This window comes from Amblyomma mixtum, chromosome 3, assembly GCF_055824585.1.
Source record: "Amblyomma mixtum isolate Tamu chromosome 3, ASM5582458v1, whole genome shotgun sequence".
Classification (NCBI taxonomy): Eukaryota; Metazoa; Arthropoda; class Arachnida; order Ixodida; family Ixodidae; genus Amblyomma; species Amblyomma mixtum.
In genome coordinates this window covers 380,663,634-380,686,104 of record NC_143014.1, presented here as the reverse complement: position 1 = coordinate 380,686,104, position 22,471 = coordinate 380,663,634, and the positions used below count along the sequence as shown (strand labels likewise).

Here is a 22,471-nt window from a genome sequence, read left to right as displayed (position 1 = left end):
TCTTTCCCCAAGTGGGTACACCTGAGCCATGGGACACCGGGGAAGGCAGACTGTCCCAGGTACTCCAAACCTTGCAACCTTTGTGCCGGACACGGACACCGCCCACGAGCGCAAAGCCAGCTCCCCGAGGGGTAGTTGGGAGCAGGTCAGTACCACGCCTTAGCAAAGGAGTGCTGCTTGTTCCCTGGACAGAAGTGGGTGTTGTGGGTGGCTTGCTGACTGCTCCTGAAATAAAAGCAGGTGACCCTAGAGCAGGTGACCCTAGAGCAGGAAAGTGATTAATACAAACGATGTTCTCTCTGGCTGGCTCAGCCCATTCAGCCCACGATGACGGTTTCCGACTTTCCTGGTAGCTCAGCTGAATGCACCGCCTCTCTGCGAGAGCAGCCAGGGTGGAGGCCTCCTGGTAGAGAAACTCCGCCAGGACCTGGTTGCCTCGCCGGCTCGGGTGCACACCATCGCGGCTGAGGTAGCTGCCCCAGCAGTCGACCAAGCCACCCAGGAAGTGAAAACCCCGCTCTCGGCACAGCTCCTGTAACGCAGCGTTTACTTCCTTGTACCGTTCGTTCCTGCGGAGCAGCTGAGTGATCTGGCTTTCACCAGCCCTGTACTCGGTTCTGCCCGCGTGGGAGAACAGCAGAAAAAGCTACTAGCGCCGAAGGTTTGCTCTCGACAATGCCGCTAGCTAACCGACGGTACTTCTCCATGTATGTGCTGACACTCTCAAGACAGTTGTTCGTGCCAACATGCACAATGAGAACATCGATGTCGCTTAGCTGAGTAGCCATTGCTGAGAGCAAATGTTCAATCTTTATTCCTCTGTGTGCACTGACGTCAACAGCGAGACCGCGACGCGATAGAAAATACTGGTCAAGGTATTTTACTATCGAATCGCCAGCCACCAAAATGCGACGCATGTTGGTCTGTGCCGCGCAATAGGTGAATAAAAGTAGAGAACTTCTATTCTAGAACTTGTAATTACTGAAATGCAACAATGACTTACTCTGAAAGCTCGCTTTACTTAAACTAGACCCACAAGCAACTCAACACGTAAGCTGTACTATGTGTGCAATTCGCAAAGATTAACACAAACACACAAAAACTATCGTCTCGCTTGTACAAGCTACAGCAACGATTACAAATGAGAGATTAAAACCTAAAACGCCTTACAGCATTTCATATTGCAACGATGTCTGGATTTAGTTTTCGTCAATCCTCCGCTTCATGTCGATTTCTCCGTCGTACATGTCATTAAGGAGGTGAAGGACATGAGACATATGAAAGGACGAAGGAACACACAATGTCATCATTTTCAGTAAATAAAATGAAAATTGCCAAATGTCCGACCATGCATTCTCCGATGGAATATGAAGAGCGCCACACCGCATACAGAAGAGCCGCGGCTGAAAACAAAAAATGCACCATCACTGTTCACTTGGCCCAGCCCATCCACCTTACTTTCCATGTCGTCTCTCGTGAGATCCTATGCCAGCTGCCTTTATTGTGCAGTCTTTTTGTTCAAGAGCAAAAAGCAGCATTTACGATCATAAAACAGTACCGTAACACACAATCGAAACCTCTCAACACTCTTCACACTAGTGCAAAAAAATATTCGCCTCTAAAAGAGTTGTCGTCTTCTGAGCTGGCTCATGTTCTGACATAACATTCATGCTGCTTAGTGTAAACAGGACGAAGGAAAAGACTAAGACAAACATGGGCGTGCATATTTGCCTTCATCTTCTCGTTCTTCCTGTTATTTGCAATAATTGCGATGAAAATCCCCACCTCCTTCAGCCATGCCCTCCAATGGCTTACAAAGAGGTCCTCACAACAAAAAACAGCCCTGGCTGAAAGCGACGAAAGTGCACCATCACTGTTCACTTGGCACAGTCCATCTGCCTTACTTACAGTTCAAGTTTTCTGTGACGATATTTTATGTGCACTGCCTTTATTGTCCAATCTTTCTGTTCCCTGTCACTGTCTATTGGCCCACAAGTGCTCAAAAAGCTATCAAGAATCAATGCCGTAGAGCGACAGCCTCTCGTGAAATTGCGTGGAACTACGTATGACCACAACGTGCCACAAAGTTTTTGCCTACGACCACTGCCCCAGAAAAGGAAGCACTGCTCTGCAGTGAACAGCAGTAGTGTAGAAAAGGAGATTACAGTGCATCCACAATTAAGAGAACCATAATTTCAGACTGGTTTTGGAACAGCAACACCACTCACCTCAAACTTAAGAGGAGGGAAATCTGAGAGAGTTGGTTTGTGTCATGTATTGGAAAAACAGCTTGAATAAGAAGAAAACGAAACCAAGAAGACAACACGAGCGCTAAACTTCTATCAACCTTGCCCTGCCAGCTGAGGCGCTCTCCCTAATCTCGACTTCCTAGACTTCATAAGTTTGTCCCCACACCTGTTTCAATAACCTAACCATTATCATTCAAAACTTTTTAGGAGCTGTTCGTAAATAACCTGAAGTGGTGGCGTTCTATTTCCTAGGTACTGGCTGAGGTGCGACACCTGTGGGTATCGCCAAGTAGAGCCTAACTTCCGAAATATGCTGGTTCTGCCTCGTCGTCGTATTTGCTGACATAGCAAAATAATGTATTAGTTTTTTTTTGTGCTTTACGAACTGTGCAATTTAGCCGCGTTATATACAGATGCTGTGCAGAAAGTGATTGCAAGCTTCTGTCCATGAAACTGCTTCCGGAAACTCGGAAACCATCCTTGCTTAGTGTTCGGACTGATGGTTGGGGTACCTGGTGTGCGGTTGCAGCTGCAGAAGCTTGCGCTGACAGCAGATCCTGCTTTCAAGAAGCGGCTGCGGTTTTGCCACTCCGAAGACAGCCTCAGGCTTGGCCTATCGTTCGCTTGGCCGCAGCAAAAGGTGCCGCAGCATCGTCACCACCTGCGAGAGTTCCATGGCAGAAATCCTTGGGCCTCGGAGCCAAGAGAGCCGGTTAGAAAAGTCTCAAGCTACAGCAGCTTTCTTTTATTCCCTTAGTAGGAGAATGTGTCTACTTAGGAAAGGTAGTGACCGCTGATCCAGATCATGAGAGGGAAAGAACCCGAAGAATAAGAATGGGGTGGAGCGCATATGATACCATTGAATTTGGGGTCAACAGGTGTACGTTGACCCCAAAGCACAAAGGTTGCTTACGCTTTTTATACTTTGGCAGGGGCAAGGTGGCGGTTTCCATGCAGACTTCTTCAATTATTTTTTTCCATTGTCGCAGCTATCTATTGACTTCAATGAGTCATGGAGGGTAACATACAAAATATTTTTATCAGCACTGACAAAGATATAAATCTTGTTCTGGCAACCATGCAGTCTCCTGCTCGGATTGTTCTAGCAATAACATCTTCGCTGCATGTGAAGTTGCACCGTTTGCATCTTTACACGACTACGAAGTGCATGTCGTTATTAACACTATTTTAATAACGAAATACCTCCTATCTCTGTGTGCGTTTGGGATACCCGTCCGTAATAGCAGCCATGCCGGAAATGGGAATTTCAATCTTCCTGTGAATCGCATTATATACACAGAAAGATGAATTGGTGCCGCCGAAGGAAAAACTGGTCAGGATCTCTGTGTGCGTTTGGGATACCCGTCCGTAATAGCAGCCATGCCGGAAATGGGAATTTCAATCTTCCTGTGAATCGCATTATACAGTCAATCCCGGATATATCGAATTATTGCCTATATCGAACAGATGTAGAATCCCCTTGGGAATCTCATGCAAAAGTATAGGAAATTTGTTTACGTTTATCGAACTCCTGTGCACCCTATATTTGATATATCGAACTCCGTGCCATGCCGAGCCCCCGCAAGTGCGCTTCTCCCAGTATGCGCCACCCTGGAAGTGGGCTTCTTCCACTAGCGCGCGCTCCTGCAAATGGGCTTCTCCTAATAAGAGTTCACGCGGCGCTGGCCTTGGAGAGCTGCGCTCTTAGTCACTGATGGGAACTTTGTGGGGGGTGTGAAAGGAAATGGGAATGGCCATAAGGAGCTGGGAAGAGGGAAACCCTGCTGGCCGCAGGCCCGCAGACACCTAATTTCTGATGCTCACATCGTGGCTGACATCATCGATACCGAGGAAGCGGACCCGAGCAGTGAGGAAGATTGTGCGAAGAGGCCCAGCCGCCATGCACTGCGGCTGAACTTGCATCCGCATTCAGCGTCATTCGTCGCTGTTGTGGCGCAATGGAGGGCACTGGACTTTCTCATTTGGATACTATCAACAAGCTTGAGGACAGCTTAATGAACTGCATGGTGCAGAGGAAGAGGCAAGCAAAGCTCACTGACTTTTTTCTTGCGAAATAAAGTGCGCTGATCGTGGAGTTGTGCTTTCGTTTTTGTGGACTTGAGAGGAGTAAATCGGTAAGTTCCCACTTGCTACGATCCTGGGGAATTGTCCGAGATTTGCGCAGTTTTAAAATAAGCGTCTAATAGGCATATTTTATATTACGAATTATTGATATATCGAACTTTTTCGCGATCCCCTTCGAGTTCGATATATCCGGGATCGACTGTATACGCAGAAAGATGAATTGGTGCCGCCGAAGGAAAAACTGGTCAGGCGTTAACAGCTAAACGGAAAGAGGATATGTCTTTATAACTGATCTCAAAGCTACTTTTTCTTGAAATGATGCCATGAATACAACATTAATTTCTTCACAATGTATCTGTATCAACTGAACAAACATGTTAATGACTGTATTACCCCGTTGACAAGGTTTATTGGTTGTAGGGCAAAGTACCTATGTAAAATATTTCCTCATTCAATGAAATCTTAGTTTTTGAAGACTGCGTTCTGGCAGATGAGTTTATTCGAGTGGATTAACGCCGAAAGGATTACCTTTACACTTAGTCTGCCTACATCTGAAAGTCGGAAGAGCTAAAAGACATAAGCCCGCGTGGCCATTTTATGACTGCAGCCGCCGTGCATCGACTCCAGCTGTTCCTGGGTGTGTGCTGCAGCGTGATAAAACCCATTGTCATGTAGCTGCCGGAATTCTTCAACTCGCTTTTGCCGCATCGAGCCGAGCTGCTGCTGGGTACGCCCATCGTGACGCTCGACCAGAGACAACGAGACAGCTATGTTTGCAGCTAAGACACTTCATCCTGCTTACGTGTGCTAGCAACATGAGGGCACTCGCCGCCGTACCGCGGCCCACGCTCCGCCATATCTAATGGATTAATGCCCATATGTACAGAAGTAGCCTTCACCTACTTAAAATTCATACATGCCTGGAAGTCCTCACACCTATCCTAGCACTGTAGTGCAACAGTTAAGCGGTGAGCCATTGCCCTGGCCTGGCAGGTACTGCCAGCGGAGGCACTGGTGCGACCCAGGTTGCTCTACTCGAGCAGCCTCACGCGAACAATCATTATTTTAACCGCCCCCTTTCGTGTTGCATGCGGACGCCATCTTCCTTTTTCTACCATTGAGTGTCAAGAAACACACAGACGGGTTTTCTCTCAACGGGACAAGTAAGGCTTATGCCTTTATCAGCGCTTTCCTCCGACTTAAATACCTACCACCCACTGAGCACACAGGACAACCTCGCTGCTAAGTATGGGGCAGCTGCCATGCAGAATGCCACTACCTATCAGTCATCACGCGCCACTTCTTCAGCCCTCTACCTCCATGGTCCCACAATTAAACTGTTTTGTACCCGACAAACATTTCAATTATATCAAACTGGATTTTCTGCACATTTAGCGATTTTTCATTTTATGTTTTCGCAGCTGTTTCCTCTTTTTATTTTGTCTATTTTACTACTCGTCCAGTGATCGGGCATCGTATCCCGCTGCAGTAATGCTACCAAGATGATGAAGCTGTCTAATATATGAAGCAAACAGAAATTTTCGTCCTCATTTCTCACATCCTATCGTCAACTGCAGTATAATCCTTATAAGGAGCGCTCGTGTAAAGTCAGCTAGTGTTGCTTGAAAAACACCTGCTCATTTCTTCAGGGGGGGAGATGGCAAGAACACTTGATGCTTGCAACAATCTCTGCTTTTCTTACCACCGCCTTCCTTGATAATCATTTCTTAAGCTTCTTTAGGCAATCATTTGCAGACACCCAATGGTTTTACCATTTTGAGTTTTGTGCTTCGCTCAGCCAGCTTCCATGTTGTACCTGTATGGCATTGCTTCTCAGTGGAAGTATCTAGACCATCCAGGGCCTCTTAACGAGCACATTCAAAAGAATGCGAGATGAGAGAACTCGGGAAAGAACGCGAGCGGAACTAGCAATGTTAGCATTCATGATGACTTTTCTGTATATAATGACAGTGTAACGTATACACAGGCTGACACTGTTCTATATATACGCTATCGAATCGAACACTTCCAGACCTGATAGGCTTTGAGCCCTGTGGCGGTGGTTAATGTATTTCAGCAATTTAGAACAGCAGTCTGTGTTCTGTGTACGGATATAATGAAAGTACTTAGAGTACTGCATGACATGTGATGGACAGTATTCTTCATTTACCGGTACTCTGCATTCCGTTAACTCAATGACGCCATGGATTTTGCACTCTTATATATTTCCGCACATTTCATCGGTGAGGATTTGAGGCATGATGGTTGCCCTAAAGAGCATTAATATTGTAATGGGACCGACCAGCAGCAGTTCAAACGTCTCAAAGAAGAGAGGGAAAGTGACTTCGGTACACACGACCCCTTGTGCCAGCATCCGTACCGCGTCTCGCCCACTGAGAGCCATGTAATCAGCGACAATGTCGACGACATGCTTTAGAGCGGCATTATACAGCTCTCTCACAGCCCTTCTGGCTTTTCTGTTGTCCTGCTGACGAAAAAAGGTGGCTCCATCAGAGTCTGCGTAGACTACCGCCGTCTCAACTAGATCCCTCGCAAGGATGTTATTCCTCTACACCGAATCGACGATGCACTGGACTGCTTGCAGGAAGCGCAGTATATTTCTTTCCTTTCCTTACACACCGGCTACTGGCAAGTTCCAATGGCTGCCGCTGACCGGCCGAAAACCGCCTTCTTCGCCCCAAACGGATTGTATGAACTCAATGTGACGCCGTTTTGGCTAAACAATGCCCCAGCCACATTCAAGAGACTGATAGATGACATTCTCAACGGGCTCAAATGAGAACCGTGCCTATGTTACTTGGATGTCACTGTCGTTTTTTCCCTTCCTATCTACGGCTCCTTCGGAGCGTACTCAGGGGTGTTACTAAGGCTGGGCTACTACTCGACCTGAAAAAGTGTTCCTTTGGAGCTACGATGCTGACGATATTTGGTCATGTCATCTCCAAAGACAGCGTTCTTCCTTACCCTGGCAAACTTTGCGCTGTCACTCACTCCACCAAACCGACCACCTTACACGAAGTTCGCAATATTATAGCCTTGGGCTCATACTATCACCGCTTCATGCGCAATTTCGCTAGTATCACAGCACTGTTAACGCAGCTTAGCGCTGGAAGCCCAAACCTCTCGCTTTTGTCACCAGACCACGATGCCGCGTTCAACACTTTACATCTCCTGCTTGTCTCCACACACCCTGATACAACAAATTTTGGCTACGTCACGCCAAATACATGCGTTCTCGAGAAGCTTCCAGGCAAAGCAACCTTTCCAGAGCACGTAACTCGTCGAAATAGAGAAAATTGTTGGGCCGCAGCGCCAAGGATAACCGCGTTTTATAAATTTTAAGAATTGATATGGACATTACTTACGGTGGGCTACACACCCGCCAGTAATTATGAAGCCTAACCGTAAGAGTTAAAAGTTAAGGATTTAATATTGGTTAAGCAACCTGCTAGTTAGCACGTCTTATCTGTACTCTGATGTACTACACCGCTGGCAATGCTATGCCGAAGAAAGTGCTCTTTCAACTCAAAAACCTATTTAAAAAAAAAAGCGAAATACCCTGTGTATAACTTCAGGACAGCATTGCGTCAAAACTGCACGCGTTACTTTTTGAACACCACATGTTTATGACCGCAATCATCTTGCACCTGAATTCAGCCGCTAATCGTGTTATCTTTAAGGAACAATTTGCCACTGAAGTACGTGGCTTCTTTGGTTGTTGTTCTGAACGCAAAACTTTCCTTCCACTTCTGCACTGCAGCGCTCCCTTCATTGAAGTCATCATGAAATAAAAGGTGGTGTGGGCCACTCCGTTTTTTGCGCGCGTTATTTTATCCTGTGCTCCTGCCGGGATTCGAGGACCATCCCGTCAGCTTGTGTTCGACTCTTCAGTGACGCGGCACGACTTCTTTATCAAAACCCCACAGGGGTATTGCAGCCTCTTGCGGGTTGTAACACCAGGACACATGGGAGGTCGTATTCTATCAACCATCCCTCGCCCTTAAAAATTTCTTTGTTTGTTTCTACCTATGGACTTTCCTATAGCGCCTTCACGCCACTCCTCTTGATGAAGTGGCGCGGTGCACTGCAATGGACATAGTCTGCTCACAATTCTTCACTTCAGAGACTATGCCCTCACTTCGAACTAGAGAGCAGTCCCACCAAGTGAGGCCTAGCAGTGAGGTTCCAGCGTTTGAGTACGACCTGAGTCATGCGAGACACATGCACATTGCATCCATTCGGTGCTTACCATGATGACACGAATGCAGAAAGAAGTTGCATGTTCGTAGATATGGGCATCAGCAGTAAGTGCAACTGCTGTTCTGTCAATGCATCCGGGTCTGTGGAAAGCAGTGTACGGTGCGATTACAGCTTACGTCTGAAAACGCAACTTGCAGTGCAAGAAAAGCGACGCCAATAGTGGACAGAAAAAGGGCTGCGTATAGCGTCTCTCCTGTCCTGTCTCCACGTTTCTTTTCTTCTCCTGTGCTTGTAATTTCCAGAATACGATACAAACTGGCCGAACATAATACTTGGTTATGAGACATGTCGAGACTGGGCGAATTAAATGCACACACTTCCAAACGCCAGAGTTAGTAACGCTGAGCTTAATCGTGTGCATAATTAACCAATTACATATATTTCTTGCACTCACTACTGCTGGGACAGTATATCTACAAACACAAATTAAAAGCAAATATTTTGTGAGCAGCAGCCTTGAATGCAATTGAAGTCATGAGCAAACCACTGCTGCGAAAAAAAGAGACGTTAATTGCTGAAAACAAGTTGACAGCCTCAATGGCACCTAGTCATTGTCTACTTCGTGGTCTTGGAACTCCTGAATTCCTAGTATTACGTATTTACTTTGTGATTTAGCTGGTTCAGCACAAATGTCAGGACGCTTCGTGAACCGATAGCCGTTAAAGTTTCAGGTAGTGTTTTCTTGCACTTCGAAGCAACCTTATGGCTAAGATTGAGAGTAGCAGCTGGATGTTGTATTTAATGTTCCTTCCATTACAAAATTAGTTTGGTTTATTAGGGTTTAACGTCGCAAAGCAACTGAGGCTATCAGGGACGCCGTAGTAAAGGGATCCGGAAATCTCGCCCACCTGGGATTCTTTATCGTGCGCTCACATCGTACAGTACACGGGCCTCCGGAATATCGCCTCCATCGAAATTTGGCCGCCGCGGTCAGGATCGAAAGAGTGGGAGCAGTTTTTCTTGTTATCGAGTGATGCGCTTAGCTGTGTGGTCGTTAAAACGCCACCCTCTCTGCACATTAGAGTGCCCCATGGTAGTCACAGTTTTCTTACGGGCATCATAAGGGCGAGAAAGAAAAGAGCTGCGTGACAAGGGAGGATTCCTTTCCTCTTCTGGTTGATTGTGCGGCGGAAGAGCGGCTGGTTTTGCGCAACCGGAGCTGGGCTTGAATACCAACTTTCATCCGCTCTTGGCGCACCTTAACCCAGCATGAGATTCCCTGACAGCATACACAGGCCGCAGACCAGTCTGCTGCAAGAATGTCTGCCAACTCAGACTTCTAGAGCCGAGACAGTAGAAAAGAAGCGCACTACACTTGGCAGTCCTACACACGCTCCATTTGTTTGGAATTCCCGTAGCGGGAGTGTATAAACAAACTCTGTTTTCTTTGTTCACGCAGTGGCGAAAACTCGCTCATTAGAAAAATACGTGCATCAAGCATAACATGATTAAGTCTTACAAAACGTGGGGCTCCTGTGTCCCCAGACGGGCTAGTGGGGCTGGGACAACGGCTCGGAAACCTTCGTCGGCCCCCTTTAGGGAAGTTCATCCTATATGGATCACCTATCGATGAGGCAAGCGCTAACCGTGCCCACAGTTCCAAGACCGGCTGACATCAGTATAGTTTCACGCGTACTTGAAGGTGAATGCAACGCAAATGTGTCCTTGAAACAAGCAAACCTGGGCTATCCCGAATGGTGCTGCCCATAGATATAAGTAAAACAGCGCTAGACACGGGACAAAGGAAGAACAACACAGCACAAGGCGCTGTCCCGTCCCGTGTCGAGCGCTGTTTTACTTATATATGATGTACCAACTTGCCCAAGCCTCCGCCTTAACCCTGCCCGTAGAAACCACTGAAGTTATCAGATGGGCCGACGCGAGGTTGGAAAGTGGGAACGACTGCTGCTGCTCACACGGGTTTCCCGCCGCGCACATGAGGATAGATGCAATCATATGTGGGCTCTACACAGGTACAAGGTGGGCAAGCCTAAATGGGCCTGCCCGCACACTACTGATGTACCCAGGGCAAAACATTTGTCTAGAACACGTTCTGGGCGTGTTTCAGGATGAACACGCGATATCTAGCGATAACATTTGGTTAAAATGCTCTGGATGGATGTAAGCATGTGAAGTTAAACTAACAGGATTTAATCGTCATTTTTTGTCTTCCTGGTTGCAGCTGCTTTGGGATCTGCTCAAGACACAGTTCGGACATTCTAGGCATGTGTTTTGCCCTGTGTACATCCTGCATAACCGTGGCAGGAATAGAAAGCGTGCGTGGCAGCTCGCTGCCGACAGCAGTTCGCTGCCGACAGCAGTTCGCTGCCGACAGCAGTTTCTTGTCGGGTACTTGAGCAAAAATAGAACAAAAATGCAGGATATATGTACAAAAAAACTGTGCTGACCCTCATTGGGCTGACAAAGGTCGCATGGGCTGTGAAGAGAGCTGGAAAGCGGGCGTGCTAGCATGACGCCCACATCGGTCCATTTTAGGGCACGTGAGGCCACGTGGAACGCAGATGAGAGTTCTGTGCGAGAAAAAAAAACGCGGCAAGACAGGCAACCGCTGCAGTTCCTCAGCGTGTCCTAAATCGGCGCTGCCGGGCCTGAGCACACCAGCGAACTTCCATCAGTCGGCCCTGAACACTGTTACTTTAATTTTGGAATTTCTATTCATCGAGCCCACAAGTTAGACGTATAGATGATTTAAATGTGAATTCGAAGCATATCCGATCAATTACTAAATATTACACGTTCGTTCTGGCTCTGGTTCACACGTAAATTGTGCGAATTGACTGGACAATACTAAGGAATAACTGTGCAAACTTCTTACTATGTACTGGACTACCTGTCTATCTCCGCACATCAATATATATTTCTAAATACGCACGCTGACTCTCCGCACTGAGCCAAAATACATCAGTTTCCCTCATGTAAAATGTTCAACTTTTCGTCAACAGTGACACACACAGTAACGCGGCGGTGTTGCAAAGTCATGCACGGTTTCACCATGTCCACTTCTCCACCATGGCATGAAGGTGGAGAGAAATAATGCTAGCTTGGAGAGCACTGTGCTTTCATACCGTTACCTTGCTAACTATTGCCGCGACCGCATCTTCTGGTGGCATGTGGGTACTGGGCTGAAGTACTTGCGCGGCACGAATCAGGCTTGAAAATATCGCAATGAAAACAGTAATACCTACTGAGGCGTTGCGTTACACTGAGAAGCCTTCCAGCAACGTAACATTTTGTGTTTTGCGGAGGCCTAAAAAATCCAGCTCTTGATATATTGTGTTGTGGTAAGCGCAGCAGTTATTCCAGAGTAGCATGCGCTGCACCTGTCATTATTGAACACGCAGCACAAATACGCATCGAAGCGAGAAATCTCTAAATAGCCCATATGATTTTAAAAGCCTGTACCTTCAACTGCTGTCCACACGATGCCTGTAGGCTTGCAGTCATTCAACTGCACTCTATGCTCGTTTTTTTGTTGCCTTGTGTTAACTGCAGCGATGCGGGACCACTCCGGAGCAGAGCCCGAGGTCCCCGCTTCTGGCCGTCGTTGCTGCTGTAGGAGATGTTCAGCGGCATCCATGCCGGATGCCTGGGGCAGAAATGGTTCGACAGGAACTGCAGCTTTCACTGTATCTCCAGCATCCGCATTGCAATCCTAAAATATCGAAGGGATTATGTTTTCTAAAAGGCCTTCTCACAAATTGTTTAAGGCGAAAGGATTGGCTGTATCTTTGGTATCGTACAAGAATAAAGCGTGTATCAGTTTATGCAAGAGCAGCGTTCACTTTTGATAGTTGTATTTATCAGGGGCCCGAATGTTTTGAGCAACAAAGGCCGTATTTATGATCACCTCTTCAAATGTGCGGGCTCGGAGCATTATATTTGAATGGTTTATGTTTTATCTTTTCATGAAATATACAAGATTGAAAGCGGTTTTCCAAGAAACCTCCTCGTGTATTTCTGCGCGGTGAACAAGAATGAGTAGCCATGGGGCTCGGCACCTTGCATGCCGATTAGGTTTCTATTAGGTATCGAAACATAAATGATCGTACTCTGCAGCAGTTTAGTACTGAAATATGTAAAACACAGTGGGAAAATGTATTGCTCAGCGATATTGCCAATATAGCACAAGAAGCCTTCAAAGAAAAGTATAAAAGTATTCATTTCCGCTGCTTTCCCCACGTAGAAAAACTCCTGCCATGAAAGGCCCACAAGCCTTGGGTTAATGCAGTGTGTATAAAAGCCATCAACTACAAAAATGCCTGTATGAGCGCTACATAAACACAAAAAGCTCTGATAACCTTAAAGCTTTTAAGCGGCACAGAAACATAACAAATGGACTGCTCCGCAAAAGCGAGGGGTCTTATTTTGAAAACCTATTTAACGCTGACAATGTAAAACAGGTATATGTGCTCAGAGAGCGAATAAATTCTTTAATAAATCCTAGCCGAACCAAAGATACCCTTCTCTCCACAATGACAATCGATAAAAAATCTGTCATGGGGGATGAGTTAGACACCGCCTTCAACGAGTATTTTGTCTCCATCTCAAGCCCTACACGACACGCAGTCAATGGACTTAATGAAATGTAGCATACACGATAATGCTTTCTTTTCACCAGAAACCACGGTGGAAGTTCAAACTATATTTCTACATTTTTGTTCCTTGGGAACAGCACAAGCTGCAATGGTGACGGATTCCAGATAGCTTCGATAAAGCACGTGCTTCACATAATAAGCCCTATTAGAACGCATTTAATTAATTTAATATTTTTAACAGGCATTTTCTCTGAAAGACTAAAGGTTGCTAAAGTTTCCGTTATTTTCAAAGGGGGCGATAGAGGCTGCATGTCTAACTACAGGCCAATATTAATTCTTCAATTTTTTTCTAAGGGCATAGAAAAATTATTTCTGGGAGAATAGGCAGCTTTCTAAACAAACATAATGTCATTACACACAATCAGTTCAGATTCGCAAAAAAACGGTCTACAGAAAGTGCACTGCTCCTCCAGAAAGAATTAATTTTGGAAGGCTTTAAGCGTAAAGAGTACATGCTTGCATTATTTATTGACTTTTCAAAGGCATTCGACCGCATTACCCAAAAAACTCTTACTGAAAACCTAGAAGATTACAGATTTCGTGGTACCTTTTTAGTCCTTCTGAAGAGCTACTTGCAGAATCGCCAGCAACAGGTACAAATCAGTGATTTTAAGTCTGAACTCAGAACGGTCCGTTGCGGTGTCCCGCAGGGCAGTATTCCATGTCCCCTATTTTTGAACATCTACATTAATGACATAGTTAAGATCGACTCAAATAGCCACTTCATAATTTAAGCTGAGGACACTACCTTACTTTTTTCCGGCCCGTCTTTACCCGAACTGCAAGTCAAAGCTAATAAGGTACTCGATTTGATAAAGAACTGCAGCATTAAAATTCACTGATTTTAAATACCTCCAAAACAAAAGCCGTATTATTCCGTCCTCGCAACAAGAAAATAGATTTTGATATCAACCGTATATTGGCTCTAATAAACATAGAGATAACATCACAAGTGAAGAGCCTGGGCGTCATTTTCCATGAGAATATGTTGGAACTTGCAGGTCACCCATATTTGTTCTAAACTCACTCGCACAGTCGGCTTGCTGTTGCGACTACAGTTTTTTTTGCCACAAAACATTAAATTGCTACTTTATAATTCATTGTTTTTTTTCCACGCTGAGCTACTGTTTTTTGATCTGGGGCACTACCACACAAACTAATGTTAACATTCTTTTTTGGTTGCAGAAAAAAGCAATACGTATCATTAAAATTGCCAACTTTAACACTCACTCTAAACCAATCTTTTATGAATTGCAGATTCTACCCGTCACCGCACTGCAACAGTGCTTAGTTCAAGCTACCGCCAAGCCTGAAATAAATATTCGCCTTCAGCAATACCTCGACCATAGCTTTCAGACCTATTAGCGGTTTTCATGTTTTGCTATTCACTTTAAAGCCGAACTCGAATACCACATTATTCACTTCTAAATCCAGGCCTTCAGTTGGTCACGTGAACCAACTTTCAGCGAACTACTGGAGCAGGCATTTCTGAATGCCCTATTGTGAATTTGATCTTAGTGGCTAGAGCAAAATATGAAAAATACTGACTTGCACCACAGGACTGCCAGCAAATTGCAGTCAGTGGCTTGGCACGTCCAGCTTGCTGGCAATGTGGTGCTTTCCGCGGAAGGTGGCAAGGTGTGCGTAGTACACGGGCACCGGGATGCTCACACTCCTTGCGCACCGGGCGTACGTGTGGCAGAGGCAGAAGCTCAGCTCCTGCAGATCATCCGCACTGAAGTTGGACTCGTCGCACACGATATAGTAGTGGGCCAGCCGGCTGATTCCCTGGATGCCGAAGTGGCTGCCATCAGGACAATACGACATCACAAGGAAGAAGATGCTAGCCTCCTCCACACAAAAGCTTAAACTGGCAGCAGTCGGTGGCCTGAAGACTGCTGCAGACAAACACATACGTTAACCAACACAAACTAAGTAAAATCCACCCGTCTCTATATGAGACATGTACCCGATGCGGCGCAACACCCACCCTCTACTACACCAACATGGACTCGCCGAAAGCGCACAGGAGTGGTAAACATAGCAAATCCCAACACAGAGCAGTAGGTGGCCAAGCTGTCCAGCTGTCATGTCGTCGATCAGCAGCAGGCGGTTGAATAACCCGGGCAGCAGAAGCTGCTCACTCCCTAGACCATAGGTGCCAGCAATGAAGGCTTCGAAAATCACCTTCCTTTGGAGCAATAAATGATTCTGAATCAATCGATCAATTTGTTCCCTCTATTCTTGGCTGTGCAGGTTGCAAGGCTAGTAGCGTTTGTTCTTTCTGCAGGAGTCTAGGTTTACGGTGGTTACGGCGCTCGGCTGCTGACCCGAAAGCCGCTGGTTCGATCCCGGCCGCGGCGGCCGAATGTCGATGAAGGCGAAATTCTTGAGGCCCATGTACTGTGCAATGTCAGTCCACGTTAATGAACCCAATTTGGTTGAAATTTCCAGAGCCCTTCACTGCGGCGTCTCTCATAGCCCGAGTTGCTTTGGAACATTAAAAACCAATAAAAAATTCATTAGCTAATTTTGGTGTCTGACCTGTTCTACTTATAGAGAGGATTCCAAATATCTAATTCGCTTCATGATGCCTCATTAATTACTGAGTTAAAAGCAATTAAACAGTCATGTGACTAGTTAATTATGGCATCTGAAAATCAGTGATGGTACCAATCACCAATTCGATCACTAATAAATCCCCAATCAATCACCAGTTGGGTTGCTATATCGATTTACTACAGGGGCTGCCATCTTGAATTCCTCGGACTTGGAAAATTTCATGCCGAAGGGAGGTAGGTGGTAGCATACCCCAAGAGATCGAGAAACGTGATGAATAAGAGCTAATGCTCATAAAAAGACTTGTCTGCTTAGCTCGAATGCAGGTTTCTATTGTAAGCATAAAGATTTCAGTAAGGTTTGAGTTCCCAGGGCAAAGACTATAAAATCACGTCCGTTAAATGTTTTTACAGCATGCAGGACTGCCAGTCTAAGATAGACATTACCAGGCGTGGCTCATTAACTATTCCATTACTGACGTCTTGCATTCCCTACAGGGCATGTTCATGCACGTTCCTGATTTCCTTGTTGCAAGCTTGTGCAGCACACACATCGGCAGATAACTTCTAAAGTGGGTTGGAACGAAGAATAATTTACTGTTACCCCTAGTGTTATGGCTCTTCAATTGTCTATATCTTCAAGTAACAGTGCAACTGTCTTTCTGAAGTGAAGTGCTGTGATTACGCATGCAACAAAAAAGATGAGATAGCCACCCAAGGAAACTTTTACAGTTCACTATGCATATCCAGTTTTGCAGTTCACGTCACCAAGGTTAACTAGCAGGCAAGGTTATGTTGCTGACATGATGTCAGAGATCATGGCAAGTACCAGGTTATGCACAAAAAAAAAAAACACCTCAACCCTACAGTTCGAAAAACACACTGTGAGAAGTGGACACCGTTAGTGAACAGGATTTCTGCTCAAACCCTGGCCGCATGCCACATCTGCTGATAAGCTATGGAAGGCAGGCAAGTGCTCTCTACAAATGGAACAGACCTGAAGCCAACTGCTTGGATAAAAAAAAGGAGAGAAGGACCACAAGGCTCATGCAAAAGGCTGAAGTTCGTGCAAAAAGAAAATGCAAGCATTCAGCGCTCATGCCTGGACACTTTAATGTATTAAAGGCATAACTACTTACCAGGTACCACATCCCAAGGAGAGCTGTGCCCTGCATAAAGAACGCACCTACTTGATTATGCGTCAACAAAATCAAGAGGGAAAAACAGCACTTTAAAAGAAAAGTGTAATAGTTAAATAACAAAATCCCACGATGATGAAAAAGTGCCCTACCACACAATTGAAAATAATGCCCCACTTTTTCGCTATTTCGCAAATGAAGATGACCTTTAAGAAAGTAAACTCTTGGACCATTTGCTCTGACATAACACCGATCTTATTTAGCGCATATAAAAGGTTGAAGGAACACACACTGTCATCATCTGCGGAAAATAAGACAAAAATTGCCACATGTCCGACCATCTATTATCGAATGGCTATGAAGAGGGCCACACCGCATACAGAAGAGCCGCGGCTGAGAACAAAAAATACACCATCACTGTTCACTTGGCCCAGCCCATCCACCTTACTTTCATGTCGTCTCTAGTGAGATCCTATGCAGGCTACCTTTACTGTACGTGCACTCTTTATGTTCATGAGGGAAAAGCAGCACTTACTGGGATAGTGTAAGAGCTAAAAAAACAAAATCCTACAATCGCAAAACTGCCTTAACACACAATCGAAAACTCTCAACATTTTCGACACTACTGTAAAATAACAATTGCCTTTAAAAGAGTTGCCATCTGTTTGGCTGTTTGGTGTTCTGACATAACATTCATGCTATTTAGTACAAACAGGACGATGGAAAAGATGAAGATGTATATATCTGCCTTTCTCCTTCTCCCTGTTATTTGCGCTAAACGAGATGAAAATCACCACCTGCTGAGATCGCGCTCTCCAATGGCATACAAAGAAGGGCTCACAAGGCAGAACAGACCAGGGTGAAAGTAACGAAAGTGCACCATCACTGTTCACTTGGCACAGTCCCTCTGCCTTGCTTACATTTCAAGTTGTTTCTGATGATATTAAGGCGAAAGCCTTTAATGCCTCATACTGTCGTTAGCAGACGCATTGGCAGCCGTGTCGGCAGATTTGTCCACATTTCAGGGTCACTACTTAAAAAAAACTGCACCGAGGGTGGTTGGTTTGGTTTATGGGATTTAACGTCCCAAAGCGACTAAGGCTATGAGAGACGCCGTAGTGAAGGGCTCCGGAAATTTCGACCACCTGGGGTTCTTTAACGTGCACTGACATCGCACAGTACACGGGCCTCTAGAATTTCTCCTCCAAAGAAATTCTAGCCGCCGCGGCCGGGATCGAACCCGCGTCTTTTGGGTCCGCAGCCGAGCACCATAACCACTGAGCCACCGTGGCGGCCGCCGAGGGTGAGAATCGAACCACGGCCTTTGGGATTTGAAGCGGAGATGCTACCACTCCGCCACGAAGGCTCAAAGTTGGAGCATGAATGAAGGTGCATCTAGTGAATGCATGGGTTTCATCAATGAAAGGAATAAAGAAATACAATCAAGAAAATAAAAAAAAAAAATTAGAATAAGAAAATAAACAAAATAGTAAAAAACAATAAAGTAGGAAAAGGAGCAAAAATAAAAACTAAATATGAAAAATAAAACAGTAAATAGAAACAGTGCGCCAGGAAATGCTTTCGCCTTGCAGCACTTTAGAGAGCCAAAGTGCCCCCTGAATTTTTCTATGTGGGCTGCCCTTATGTTACAATCCTTCTGTTCCCTCTCACTTTCTATTGGCCCACGAGTGCTCGAAAAGCTACTAGGACCACTGCCCCAGAAAAGGAAGCACTGCTCTGCAGTGGACTGCAGAATATACAGGGTGTTCCCGCTAACTTGGACCAAGATTTAAAAAAACCTAAGCGTTCTTCAGAACTAAAATTGTATGGATGTTGTTAAGGTTTATCTAAAGTTACAATACAATTTTTTTGCTCGACCTACTTCAATAATTAGTCGAGATAAATTAATTAACTTTTCAAATGTAGCTTGAAACGTTCAGGCGTCAATAGGAAAGTTGTGGAGCTCCACAGATATTGTCCAACCCAGGCACTTCCAACGAGATAGACTTAGCGCGATCGTTTTTATTCAGGAAAAACGAAAGCCCGCGGAGTTTAAAAAATACCACGTGACAGCGCGCTCCGTGCGCCCGGATGCGCCGCGATTACAGCGCTCTCATCCGTGCTTTGTAAAAACATCGCCCGCGCCATGCCTTCCCTTCGCTTACGAGATAATGCTTCAACCTTTGCTTGGCTCTGACAGCACCTGCAGCGGCTGGCAACGGCGCTCCGAAAAAGCGCTTCGTCAGCAGCCACTCGCCGATGTCGCTGAAGAGAAACGGAAGCCGCGCTTTCCTTCAACTGCCGCCCGAACCCACTGGCGCTTATCTTGGAACCAAGCTCTATGCGAAGCTCTGTCGTGGGCAGCACGAAAGGAGCGAAGCGAGCGATGTTTTTCATGAAGCACGGATGAGAGCGCTGTAACCGCGGCGCATCCGGGTGTACAGAGCGCGCTGTCACGTGGTATTTTTTAAACTCCGCGGGCTTTCGTTTTTCCCGAATTAAAACGGCCAGGCTAAGTCTGTCTCGTTGGAAGTGCCTGGGTTGAACAATATTTGTGGAGCTCCACAACTTTCCTATTGACGCCTGAACGTTTCAAGTTATATTTGAAAAGTTAATTAATTTATCTCGACTGATTATTCAAGTAGGTCGAGCAAAAAAAAATGGTACTGTAACTTTAGATAAACCCTAACAAGATCCATGCCATTTCAGTTCTGAAGAACGCTTAGGTTTTTTTTAAATCTTGGTCCAAGTTAGCTGGGACCCCCTGTAGAACAAGAGATTACAGTGCATCCACAATTAAGAAAACCATACATTCAGACTGCTTTTGAAACAGCAAGTTTTGCAAGAGCCTGCCATTCCAGGATGCTCGACTACTGGCTGGCATAACGTCAACCAAAATCCGCATTGAGACAAATTTGCTGCTGCTGCAAAGGGTAACGGAAAGCAAATTTTATGCATCATGCATACATAAACGTCATGCCGATATCCCCATGGTGAAACTTGTGGCTACACTAGGCATGCAATGTGCCTTGCAAATTTTGCAACACAAAATTTTTTCAGTGTCTCAAGTGCAAATTGTGGTGCAATTTCTCCAGTTAACGTCTCAACACTCAAACCCTGCCTGGAAGCCAGTGAAATATAATCAAGGCCATTTGTTTTCGGCTTTCATTCCATCCAAAATTCAGGGGATAAAAATAGGGCATATCTTGTGTTTAGTTTTAAGCACAAACTGGGTTCTATAATGAAAAGTTTCAATTTTTTTTTTTAGGTTTACGATTCCACCAAAGATTACTAAATGCACTCGTGGTTTTGTGTACGTACAGAACACTTTGTTTATATGATCCTTATTGCGTTCAAACTTCATGGGACGAGCACAGAAGGAAGAACAAAGACAGGACGAAGCGCGAACTAACAACTGTTTGAAGCAACTGAAACAGTTGTCAGTACGAGCGCCATCCTGTCAGTGTCTTTCCTTTCTTCTCTGCTTGTCCCGCAAAGGGCAGTCCTTAATAAGCACTATGTACAAGCAACTAGGCCCCGCCTCTCCCTCTGTTTTTAGCTTAACAGTATAAAAATGATAGGTCCCATAAAAAAACTAACCAATCAGCTATCAGCAATCAGGATCTAGTCTGCAAGTTGGACAGCAAAGGTTCAAAAGCTTCTGCGTAGGGTTGTTTATGTTTGGCCCTGTTATGTTCCCTTGACAAGCCAATTTCACAAGACACAAAGTCGTGTGTTGGCCACAGTGTAGGCATTTACTATGTGAACGGACAAATGTATCTTGCTCGTTAGACTAAGGAGCAGATATGTGTTGGGTTGTAGCTGTCTCCAAGCAATGGACTACTGCCTATTAAGACCTTAATGTGGCAGAGGGTACAGTCTTCCTGCTGGTGAGTCTTGTAGAATGTCTCCATATAGCCTGTCAACTGCCAGTGCCCCTCTGCTTCCTGGATGACACATGCACGGGAGATAGCTTCGCCTCGCAGGCTGCCCCTGATGGCTGCATGCCCTGGCATCCACTTTACAGTGTTCCCAGCCACTGCATAGGTTTTCACCTCATTGACAAAGTTGCAGGGCACATGCCCCTCGAATGCTTGCATGGTGTACCAAGGCTGTCGAGCTAGGCCAGGCAAAGCGACAACACAGTGGCTCAAAACTGTGCCACTTGTGCTGCAGAGTGCTTCTCCAGTAAGCTGTTGCATATGACAATTTATCCTACTCAGCAACTGGGAACACTCAGATAGCCACTTAGTGCACAGCTGCTGTGCCATGCACAAATCAGCCAACTAACTGACAGGCTGGCATGCTGATATCAGCAGGTAGGATTACGCAGCACAGGGATAGTGTTCAGTTCCTAAGGAATCGGTGGGCTTTTGTCACTTCCGCCATTTTGACACCAGCATCGTGCTGCAACTATCACGCTCTCATTGCACGACTGTATAATTACTCTGTTGCTGCTCTCCTGTGACAGGGGCAACTCAGACGCAGTCTAAATGACAATCAGAACAAAAATTTTTCATTTCTTCTATATTTTGCTTGCTTGTGTTTTTAATGATATGCGCATGACATTGTAACATTTGTGCATTCATATGTGCACCCTTCAGAAGGCTTAATCAGGCTTTTCTATGCGCTCTCATGGGGTTCAGTCAAGTGAGGGTTCACTACATCCCTACGCGATCCAACGTCTTCACTTGACTTTTATGCAACACACTGCACCTGCACCCTCTGGTACATTCACAATCTGCGACAAGTGAGCACTCGAAGGAAGGACTCACCCCTGCTGGCCATGCCATCGCCCGGCTTCCTGAGTTGAATGAAAGCAAGCGATGGTGGGATTGTTGAAAGCAGAGTTCACAATTACTCCAGTCCAAAAGGTCAAAACAAAAAGCTCAGACGAAAATGCATTTCACTTGCCAAGTGCCGAGATTGGTGACTACCATTCAGAATCATGCCTTACACTCATGCAGCACGGACATCACACATACACGGGCCTGTGCGATGTCGGTGCACATTAAGGAACCCCAGGTGGTCGAAATTTCCAGAACCATTAACTATGGCTTCCCTCAAAGCCTCAGTTCAGTCGCTTTGGGACATTAAGACGCCTAACTTACTTTTCTATTTTGATTCAAGCTTTCTTGGAGGTGAGCACTATCCAAATCACACTGAGAAGGTAGCAAAAACAAAAAAGTGGCGGCACACCTCGTCTAAAACTGCGAACAGAGAAGCTGGGCAGGAGGCGAGGTAGCGGGTGGGAACCAGTGTTTGCTTTGCAATCCTGCCGGCAAAGAAACATCTGGGAGCTTCCTTTCTTTGTTGATTTAGCCAACCCTTGCCCTTTCCATGGCTGTGTACGTGGAGGGACGGCACTGTCAAATGCACAACTGTAGCCAGCCCTGGCAAGGCAACAGTTGCATGCCAGCTTCTGCTGCATGTGTGTAAGGCACGGTTCTGAATGGTATTGGCCAATCTTGGCATTTGGGGAGTTAAATGCATTTTCCTCCAAGTTTTTTATTTTTGGACTGGAGTAATTTTAAACACGGATT

General features: G+C 45.7%; 2 protein-coding genes and 1 pseudogene across 27 annotated transcripts in view; 1 reads left to right on the top strand and 2 right to left on the bottom strand.

Moving 5' to 3' along the window:
• LOC149356976 (uncharacterized) overlaps window positions 1–22,471 on the top strand; it is a 592,868-nt gene that overhangs the window by 18,060 nt on the left and 552,337 nt on the right. The gene's annotated exons all lie outside the window — the stretch shown is intronic.
• Window positions 17–2,725, bottom strand: LOC149356990 (uncharacterized; annotated as a pseudogene). The gene is made up of 2 exons (XR_016291716.1): window positions 290–2,725; window positions 17–225 (listed from the first exon to the last, which is right to left on the bottom strand). The product of XR_016291716.1 is annotated as an uncharacterized LOC149356990 (transcript).
• LOC149356989 (uncharacterized) overlaps window positions 395–22,471 on the bottom strand; it is a 79,452-nt gene continuing 57,375 nt past the window's right edge. For 5 of the 25 annotated variants that reach the window (XR_016291737.1, XR_016291734.1, XR_016291731.1 and 2 more), the window contains 2 exons: window positions 16,929–16,958; window positions 14,910–15,019 (listed from right to left, as the gene is read on the bottom strand). Coding sequence is in view for 1 of the 25 variants with exons in the window: in XM_089584384.1 (XP_089440510.1) it covers window positions 14,810–15,019; window positions 16,929–16,958; window positions 21,704–21,732 (269 nt within the window). In the remaining 24 variants the exon portion in view is untranslated. Of the gene's footprint in view, window positions 533–2,761; window positions 2,911–8,604; window positions 8,696–11,023; window positions 11,147–12,038; window positions 12,289–13,778; window positions 13,900–14,779; window positions 15,036–16,928; window positions 16,976–21,703; window positions 21,733–22,471 lie in introns of those variants that run through there. The other 20 variants (XR_016291721.1, XR_016291725.1, XR_016291724.1 and 17 more) reach the window with 15 other exon arrangements.